Genomic DNA, 10,827 nt, shown 5'->3' with positions numbered 1-10,827 from the left:
TTGGGTCCTTTTCCGCTATAATTTCGATTCTCTTATTCTTCTTTGTACTTATAATCTTTTGCAAGTTTCTGCAGTTCGTTGGTGTTGAACGTCTTTTCTTTTTCCAGTTCATTTGAAAAGGGTAGTTTTCCAAGTAAAAATCAAATGTGATATACTTTCATCCTCCTGAGCACATAAAGGACAAACCTGGTTCTGTGCAATGCCTCATTCTCCTAAAATCACCTATTAATACCAGCAAAAACTTTGCATGTTTGCCTTTGGCGCACCATGCAGTAGTATCATCAAACAGCTAAGTCTATTCCCTTCTGTGGTCTATCTGATATTCATACTTCCCATCCAACAGCTACTGCCTTCTTAGAGCACAATCCAAGTTTTATAGTTGAAGAAAAAACCGAGACTCCTTCATTTTGGTTCACCAGAAATTTTCAGGTGTAACAGCAACTATGTACACTGGTGTCTTTAAATTATATGTTTAAACTGTCAGGTACATCAACAACTAAGCTTTGTTCACATCTTAAACCGGAAGATTATTCAACGTGTATCCATCGAAGCCAAATTCAGTTTCAACTGGTCCAACACTTCCTTGCTGTTTTAGGAAGGCACTCATGAGGTCATCCTGTCCAAATTGCTCCGGGAAAATGGTATTCTGATAGTCTGCGTCGGGAAATATTTCGTCTTTAACAGCAAGCATATTCCCACCAACAGAGTTAAGTTGTTGTCCACCCATAGGATTAGAATGTCCAGTTTCTTCCCCATTGGAGTACATTGGTTTCCCAACAGGAGCATTTCTGTTTTGTCCACTGTTGTGTGTTGAAGATGCAAGAATATGTTGCCAGTTATTTTTTTTAGCCTAGTCTACATGTTCTTTTGAAGAAATAAAATGCTCGAATAAATTATTAAGAGACTCTGCCTCTCGTCTACTAGCAGATATCATGCTCGTTAGATATTAAAATGTGAATGTGTGTTTTGTTTCGTGACCGTAGAAATAGAACATTTTACCTGCTATTTAACATGAGAATATGTTCACTGGTTAGTCTATCCTATTTTCATGTCGCTGTTGTTACTCCATTTGAATAGAAAACATGAGTTAATTTAATGCTTTGTTAGTTTCCATTTTATTTCCTCATGTCATCTCCATTGCAAAGTATGAGTTACTTAGCATTTCCTGCACTTTTTTTCCATATTTAGCCTTTCTTCATTTCTCGCTAAAAGTCAGTTGGTTTATTAGTCAATTAGTGTGTGTTAAAATCTGAGTGTTTAAGTTCTTATTTGAGCATAAATTCACCTTCTTCTTTCTTAATTTTTCCGGTTCTGTTTGGCTGTGTCGTTTTTAGCTATTTTCCTAGTTAAGTTTTCTGCCTATTTAAATTCTGTGTGAGTATGAGTTAATGGACTCGATCTCATGTTTGTTAGCGTCGTTCTGATTTTTGTAGGAATTCAGCATGATTAAGTTTACAGGTTTAGATGTTTAGCTTCCTTTAAATTTGAGTGAAAAGTATGAGTTTATTTCCCTTTGCTGTTTATTGTTTTTTTCAGTATGCTCAACTCGTTAGAAAATGTTTGTTTGGTTAAATACCAGTTTTGTAATTGTTAATGAAATCCTCATGCATTCATCGATAAGTTTATGTTATGAGATTTAGCTTATGCTCAAGCTTAGATTAGTATGAGATTGAGTATTGCCTAATGTTTCAGCCCGTTTTACTTCTTCCTTGAGCATTTTAGTTCCAAAAACATGAAATTATATATTACAATGAGTGACTTTCTTTGTTCTCCAAGCATGTTAGAGTTATACAAATGTTAATCGCTATATAGATTTTTATCAAGTTATGCTTAAAATTTCCAGTTTAAGCATATTTCCACTTTGAGTTTCCAGAAACAAATGTTGCTCTCTTGATGTATTCACTAGCTTGCCTTTCTTTAAGTTAGTTCCCCTGTTTCCTTTATGTCTCATGAACCAAAAGTTCATTTTTGTGTATAATTCTCCAGTAAGCATAAAGAGATTTTGGCTTAGTTGACTCGTTCCAATTCATTTGTGTTAGTTTTTTTTTTTCCTAGTTCATGCATTAGTTTGCTCTTTAGTTTAATAAAGTTTGCTTAGGGAGCAGTGATAATTCAACCAATAGCTTACCCCCTTGTTAAGCGAATGTTGGTGTTTGATTCACTGTTCTTATCTACTACATCAGTTTCGTATGTTAATTGGTACTTTTTCACTATTTTATGGCATGTGTGAACTCTTTGATAATTTCCTCTCTTTCTGTTTGTATACCTTTTCTTATATAAGTCCTAGAACTTGTTTGGAGTAAGAGCTTTTCTTTCTTTATATTCAAAGAGACCTTAGTCTTAAAATGGGCTAATCTGCCATGATTTAGGATCTTAGTCTCTTTCAGATCTTAGTCTTAAACTTTGGCTAAAGTTCTTTGGAAGAATTTCGTTTTGAATTATGACTGTATCCACTTCAAGTTATTTTAAGTGCATTGATTGACCTAGACTTGTGTGTTTTGCTGGAAGAAAAAAAATCATTCATTTGTTCTTAAAAAAAAAAAAACCGAAGTTACTATTTTGATCAAATAAAAAGTTACTCTGTATTCATGTCCTTAAATTTTCCCTAAATATCCACAGTGATGGCTTAGTTTAAATGTGCAGTGCATCTTTTCCTTGTTTAGTAACCTTGCTTACCAAAATGCATATTCTTTTGAAAGACTTTGCCCTTATGTTTATAATAACCTAAGATAGGGACTTGACTCAAATATTCAGTTTTGAAAAAGAAAAAAAAACATGCATCAGGACATGCTGTAAGTTGAGCATAAATCTATCTTTCATAGATTTAAGTTGATCCTATGGTTTTTCAAACTCTTGATTTGAGCATGATCTTTAAAAGGGTGGACTGTCCATCAGAGAGGAGGCATAGGCAAGTCTTCAGAGATGTTTTCCTGCAAGTTAACATTTCTGGGATGAATAAAAGCTAACCATCAAAAGTTTTACTGAATGCAGATTACTTCAACTAACAGTAAAAGGTGTCAGATGATTTGTCAAATTATATTTTTCTAACATGATTTTTCCAATTTGCTGTAACTAGTATAATCCCACTGTAACATTGAATCATAATGACGAAGAACTTCATTTTTAAACCAGAAAAAGTACTTAACTACGTAAACGTGAAAAAGAGAACTAACTGACATGTAGTCAAGGTAACTCGGAAGATCCACTAGCATAATTAGATAGAGGCATCTTGTCTACCAGCACAGAGCTGAAAATGAAAAAATAAGGTTCCTGTCATTAAATTGCTGAAAATATTAAATTGTGAGCCCGAAAAGTCAAACAAGGTGATACGTCAATAGTTGTAACTAAGTCCTAAACCCATAAAATTGAAATTCCAGATTTGCTCGGATGCTATAATCAAACCATGTACAACCAGTTTGACATTGTTTCATGGGTTTGATTCCAACTATAAGTTATTCGTATGTTTCATGGGTTTAAAAAGCTCTTTACTAGCAGCCTGCTTGCATTTTACTGATTACCTTTTTACTGATGGTTGCTTTAATTTCCTCATGTCCACATTTTTTTGTAGATATGGCTCGAGGCAGAGGTCGAGGTAGCGGAGGTCGTGTAGGAAAGTCCTCATTAAGGTATGATTCTACTGGTCGTGCAAACATGCCTACCATTCCCATTCCCACCACAGTTAGTCCTCAACAAGGTGGTACACCACCGGTTCAAGCCTCAGGTCTGTTTATTGATCCTCGTGACTTTTTCTTTCTTCTTGGCTGTGGTGACAAAAGTGTTCCTGCAAGATGGGTGGGAAAGGGGTAGAATTCTCAGGAGTTTCAAATATTTGAAAGTTTCACTGTCCTGTACAATTGCTGAAATAAAAATAATCTTGATGGCAGCATCAGCAACCATAATTTAAACCTCTCAGTTTCCTGCATGTGGTAGCAACTACTGCCTCTCATAATAGAAACTATAAATTGTAGGTTTGCTTGTGTAACAAGCTGCAGATTTTGTAAATCAAGCTGCAGATTTTGTAAATCATGATTAGTCATATTTGTAGACTTGCGAACAACTTGTATAAAAACCTCTTTACTGATGGTTGCTTTAATTTCCTCACGTCCACATTTTTTTGTAGATATCGCTCGAGGAAAAGGTCGAGGTAGCGAAGGTCGTGTAGGAAAGTCCTCACTTAGGGGTGATTCTGCTCGTCATGCAAACATGCCTACTATTCCTATTCCCACCACGGTTAGTCCTCAACAAGGTGGTACGAGTTCCATAGGTGGGCCAGATCCTATAAACCATGTTCAAACTTTAGGTACGCCACCGGTTCAAGCGTCAGATCACGGTAGTAACCCAACCATCCCTGAATTATCTCCCATTACACCTGATCTGAGCAGCCCAGTAGATGAGGGTACATCAAACCATAGCAACACTGTCAGCGAAGAAGAGTCCAGTAGTCGTCGTAGGCAGCGGACACTTACACTTGTTACTCTTACTCCTGCAGGGTTAGTCCATGTTTGTATTTTTTTATATATATAATTTGTGGTAGGCCTTGAAATAATATTTTCAAATTTATGCAGGTTGGAACCTTCTAAAGAATGCTCTAATACCATATCCGCATCTTTCAAAAATCAACTTGATCCCAATGGAATCAATTGGAAAGGTGTCTCAGAAGATACTAGAAATTTTTATTTTGGGGAATTCAAGGTATAACTTTCATCATAATTCGTTTTATAAGTGTATTAGCTTTTATAGTTACGATACTAATAATATTAGTTTACAAACTGTTTTCAGAAGACATACCATTGGGACTCTTCGATTCCTGAGAGTGTAATCAGAAAACATTGGAATACTAAGGCAGCAACAAAGTATAAGAATTTCATTAGCAAAATTAAACAAAAAAGGATTAAGCCGGATTATGTGTCTGATAATGTGTGGGAACGTTGGTTGCAACTTTGGGCGGATCCTAAGTGTGTCGAAAAGTCAGAAATAAATGCAAAGAATCGGTGTGGAGGGAAAGAAGTTGCTGCCGGGACTCACACGGGTGGCTCTATCTGCATTGGGGAGCATCGCAAGAGACTTGTAAGTATATATATTTTTTTCATACACTTTTAAATTTTTTATATTTACTACTTGAAAATTGGTTATACTGCCATTGTTCTTGGTGTAATCTTCTAAAATGAGTAACTTTTGCATAGGCTGTTGCAAAAGGTCGAGATCCAACACCAGGTGAGGTACATTTGCATGTCCATACACATGATCATAATGGAGAATCTTTTGTTGATGAGCGTGCCCGAGCTGTCCATATAAGTTCAAAATTTTATAATTTCAGAATTAAACTAATGAAAAACTTAAGCCTTATATGATGACTTTAGTAAATAGCCCGGCTGCAAATATACAGACAATATTTTCTGGTACTGTGCCCTCAGCTTGAGATAACACTCTTTAGGAACTTATTGCAAGGAAATCCTTAGCAAAACCAATTGCACTTCACTTTATAGTTAGATCATTGACACAACTGACTATCTTTGTGATAGTATAATCCATGCATTGCACTGCTTTTACCTAGCTACTGTAAACAGCAGTGTTTTGCCCACGTCTCGTAAAGGTGTGGTTAATGATAACTAACCTCAAACAAAAATGTATTTTAACTGAGCGGAATGATTAACATGTACATAATGTGGTCGTTCTATGATAATTGTGCAGTTAATTGATGTTCGTCGTTTATCATTCTTAAGTCTATTAATTAAGTTTGTTTAAGCAAATCATTCAGCAAGTCGTTAGTCAAGTGAAGTTTTAATTTATCAACCATGTGCCTCAGTCATCAATGGTATGTTCACTTGTTATTAATTTAATTCCTCACTGATACATACATAATTGAATTTATCAACCATATGCCTCAGCCAAATTCATTTTACTCTAGCTTCAAAACCTAATCAGATCATGTTTAAATGATAGGTATATAAATGTGATGGAGAAATGATCACCAACTATTTGGTACAAAGAATGTCAGCATTCCTTTCATTTAGCTATAGAATACTGGTTGAACAAATCAGACATATTCAATCCGCCAGGAAAATATGTAGTATCAGACTATCAGGACATAGTCACATAGCAAAAACAATATATTTTCCACATTTGGCACTCTTGACTCCAATTTTGCAGCAATCCTTATGTCTGCAGAGTCTTTTTTTTTTAATCCTTGTGTTCCCCTGCTGACTCGCAGCAGCAACAAGTGTTGCATTTATGCAACCTTGTGCCTGTTAGTCTGTATAACTTGTACACCAACATCAACCAAACCAAGTCCGCAAAGTGACAACACTAGCTTGTTCCTGTGATGCCGTGGAACCAGCTGCTAGTTGCCCTATTCAAACTCCCATAGCTGTTACTCCTTGTGTAATAATGCTGAAATTGAATCCTTTGAGCCCTGCTATTGATGTTGGTCAATTTACTTTTTCTTGATATAAACAGTCTACTAGACAGGAAGAACTGAAAAGTAGTATCAGTAGTGACTTAAATCAATAGGAAATAGCCTGAAATTGTCCTTCTATTTGTTGTTTAGGAACTCTAATTGTCTTTTTTTCATGTTCTGTTACTTGACTATGAGACAGTGTATATCATCATTTATATCCAAGTTGTATGAAACTCTTTTTTGTTGGTCATCATGAGACTTCAATTCCAACGAAAAATGGATAAATATCTGCTCTCTTATCTTTGGAATTCATTTCTCTTTTTATTTGGTAAAATTGAATGGTTAGTATTCTTGATGTTTTAATTTCACTAATTATTACAGGAAAGATATCAAGAAATATTACGGGAAAAATCACAGTCTCAGTCTGATATTGATTAATGTGAAGCATATTATGAAGTTGTTGGGGGAACAAGGAAGAGAAGAATATATGGTCTTGGATCTCAAGCACAAAGTTACTATGGGCCGAATCTTTGCGTCAATTTTGGATTTAATGCTTCAGCATCAGCAGCACCTTCAACTTCTCAATCAGCACCTACAGAAAATATGGAGGAGTTAGTGATCGATTGATTCCTACACTGACTGATCGCTTGCGTCCTTTATTTATTGAGAAGGCACGCGGAGTGATTTCTTCACCATCAGATCATCCAAATACTCCTATCGACAAACCATCAGTTGTGGCACCCATAGTGCCTCTTCCTACTACTGCTAACGTTGACGATGTTGATCCTTTAGTTTCTGATGATGATCGTAGTCCTTCACCCATGCATTAGTTTTTTATGTTATCTGCTTTTTGTTGGAAAGAACAAAATTATGCACTAACAATACTTGATGGATGTGTGGGTTCTTTTGGTAGTTGATAGCTTGGTGTTGTCGGTGTTTTGGACTTAACGATTACGATTTCGCTATCTATTTTGAATTTTTTTTTATAAATATTATTTTATGTGAATGTCAGTTATTTTTAAGGGTATTTATTAATTTGTATTTAGTATGTTTCAACAGGTGTATTTAAAAAAAAAATCAGAAGAAAAATATTTGTGACAGATTTGCGACGGATTTTGGTCGTTGCTAGAGGGAAAACAGTAGGCTACAAACTGCGACAAACATTGTATTGTCGCTAAATGCAGGCACAAATAATTCAATATTTTGTGACGGATTAGCGACAATGGTTTTCGTCGCTAATTTACTAAAACGACGAAATGAAATATGAAATTAGTCACGGAATTCATAACAATAGCAACAAAATATTCCGTTGCTATAATGTGGAACGGATCTCATACGTCGCTACTCTGTCGCTAATTTTGCTACGAATTCATTTTTCCATCGCTAATAGGTTAGCAACGCGCAAAATCGTAACAGACGATATTCCGTCGCTAATCCGTAGCAACACATGTTTAGCAACAGATATATGCTGATTAGCGACGGAATACGTCCGTCACTAAACGCTGCTTTTTTTTTGTAGTGTAATCGCATCATCATGTACTTATCATAATGCATGCATAAGAGCTCAAGGATAAGCTATAACTCTATCGGGGTGACGTAAGGTCGAGAACCCCCGATTTCATTATGGAGCAGTCATAATCATCCTGCCTCACCTTGAAGGAACTAGCATCATAAGGTGAGTGTAGCAACAATGGATATCATCAAAGAATCATTGACTTCATAAGAATATCATATCATAAGCTTTGGAATCTCTAGACATAGACTCATCATCATCATTATCGTTTTCATAACATGTCTCTTATCTTTATCTCATGAGAAGCTCTTTATAAACATAGACTCATAGTTTCCGGAATATAAGAAAGTCATGGAAAAATAAAAGGAATCATGTCATAGGAATCATGCCTTAGAAAAAAGGGACTATCCTCACATACCTTTACGCCTTTCTAACTTGCCGACTATACGCTTCCTTCCAAGTTCGTAATTCTACCTTCAAAGGAATTCGTGCTAAGATTAGATAATCGACAACATACTCAAGCTTAAGCCAAAGCTAATGAAAATTGGCAGCATTTCCTTTGTTTCTATAACTTCCTCCACATGATATAACAACTCTCAAACATCAATAACAACATTCCTAATATTATAATCCATAACTTGACAAGTTCAACATTATTCAATACCCAAAATTCCCCTCACAGTCACTCATAACCATAGCCATATTATAACACCCCATTCATCCTCATATAATGTTTCTCCAATATTCTTAATACCATTTATAACAAGATTATACTCATAACATCTCAAGAATTATGGTTCATGTCACACTATTATTCAAGAACACCATTTCTTCACATATGAGCTCTATATTCTACCTTCTTCCACAATCCAAGTCTTTCAACCCCTCAATATTCCAAATAACATGAAATGATCATAAAAATTACCTTTGATTATGTGGGGACGGGCTTTGGATGGAAATGCTTCACTTGAAGAAAAACCCTAACTTCAATCCAAAGAGATTTCTTGACTTCAAACAACCCTAACTAACATTCTTACACTTGATTCCGTTGAATTTATGATATTGATCTTTGATTTCCCTTGAATTCTTGTAAAAGAAGGGTGTAGAATGTTCTAGAGACTTGGAGAGAAGTGGAGAAGTGAGAAAAATGAAAATAATAACGTGGGGTCTTGTATTTATAATTGGAAAAATCTGACCCGTCGGACATTCTACGGACACTTATACGGTCCGTATAAGTGACCGTGAAATTGCCCCATCAATTCCCCATTTCTGTAACCATTATACGGTACCTTATATGGTCCGAATAATTTTATACGGTCCGTATAACTCCATCAGTGATGGACTTTCACTGTAACGGTTATACGGACCATTATACAGACCGTATAATATTATACGGACCGTATAAATGGCTGTATAATCCACTTTTCTCCCAACTTATTCTTGTCGTTTCGTTTGATCTCCAATCCTTATGGAACCTTCTAGGCACTTACTTAACACTTCATTAACAATCTAGGGAGCATTATAACTTTTCCTCAAGACATTATTAAATCAACATTAGCTCAGTACTTGGCAAATCCTTTTTCATAACACGACTTATACTTAATCATTCTTCAACGAACTTTCTTTTCTTGCCTCAAATGTCTTTGGAATCTTAATGGGAACCGTTAAGTAACCTTTCTTTCTTGTAGGAACATTGAATACTTCTCACCCTGCGTTAGTCTATCTACTATACGATGACATGAATTTTCCGAGGTGTAACAGATTATGAGCTTACATAGAAGTTTTGATGATTTGACAAATAATGTACCTAATGACAATCAAGGGAGACATACGAAATGATTCAAATGAAGAACCAAACATATAAGCATATCTCCAAAGGTTTCAGTGAAACGGTCATATCGACAAAGCAACTGCTCAAAGAAACTGATTCTTGCTATGCAATTAGAGACTGGAAGTTATTTTATGTCGACATTAGTAAAGACGAAATATTGACTGATTCCTATTCGATGAAGAGTTGGATTTCAAGTTGTGGCAATATTCTTACAAATACCATAAGTTGATCAACATGAAAATTAAAATTGAAGTAGGACAAGGAAGCCGACGGGCAAATAAGGAAAAAAGGAAGATCCAAGTCAAACAAGGTTCAATTTCAGATATAATTGATGAAACCAAAACTTGATTGGATTCAGTTATAGATTCTAATTATAAAAAGATCTCATTTGCAAAAAGGGAAATACACAGTTAACAATTTCACGGAGTTAGAAACACGAGGAAGGAAATTGATCAACATTAATAAGTATAATTAGGAGTTGCAAGAGACGATGAAGATAACACACAACAATTGTACATGAAGAGAGGATAAGTGGATGGAGAAGCAGCAGAGTAATATCCAACAGAATTCGACACTCTCAAAAACTCTGGAATAAGAGAATGTTGATCTGGTTTTTTACTAATTATTTGTTGTGTTTTGCAGGTTTCGACAAACTTACTGTTGAATGTCCAACTTCCGGTATTAGTATCGTTGGATGCTTATTCTATTGGACAGGAAACATGTGGATATACAACATGCACATTAGAGAACAACATAATTCTCTAAAGGATCTACAGGCTGTTACAAACATAAGAGCAAAGAAACAACGAAAAAGGGCCAAAAATGCCCTTGGACAATCTCAAGGGGTCTAAATATACCCTTCATTCATCTATTTTGCTAAAATACTTCTTGCTCACCTTTTTCACTCACTTTTGCCCTTAAAGCTAACATACCTTTTTTTTGTTTTTTAGTAAAATTATTTTAAATTTTCATTTTGTTTTCTCGCTTTCTTTTTAAAGTGGGAGGACTCATATTAGGGTAGAAGGATAGTAGGTAGTCGCGTTTATCCTCCCTTAAGAGTAGTAATGTTGTTCTATAGTTTTTTTG

General features: G+C 35.4%; 1 protein-coding gene across 1 annotated transcript; it reads left to right on the top strand.

Annotated features, from left to right (window-relative positions):
* The first annotated feature begins 3,570 nt into the window (after nt 1–3,570).
* LOC132624140 (uncharacterized) lies at nt 3,571–10,592 on the top strand. Its single transcript, XM_060338964.1, has 8 exons — nt 3,571–3,721; nt 4,121–4,490; nt 4,566–4,692; nt 4,780–5,067; nt 5,184–5,214; nt 6,843–7,012; nt 7,069–7,204; nt 10,384–10,592. Exons 1-8 carry the CDS (start codon nt 3,571–3,573, stop codon nt 10,590–10,592), a joined length of 1,482 nt encoding a protein of 493 aa, XP_060194947.1.
* The last annotated feature ends 235 nt before the right edge of the window (nt 10,593–10,827 follow it).

Source organism: Lycium barbarum, chromosome 12, assembly GCF_019175385.1.
Source record: "Lycium barbarum isolate Lr01 chromosome 12, ASM1917538v2, whole genome shotgun sequence".
Lineage (NCBI taxonomy): Eukaryota > Viridiplantae > Streptophyta > Magnoliopsida > Solanales > Solanaceae > Lycium > Lycium barbarum.
The sequence above is the reverse complement of the archived record's forward strand: the minus strand, read 5'-3'. Positions and strand labels throughout refer to the sequence as shown.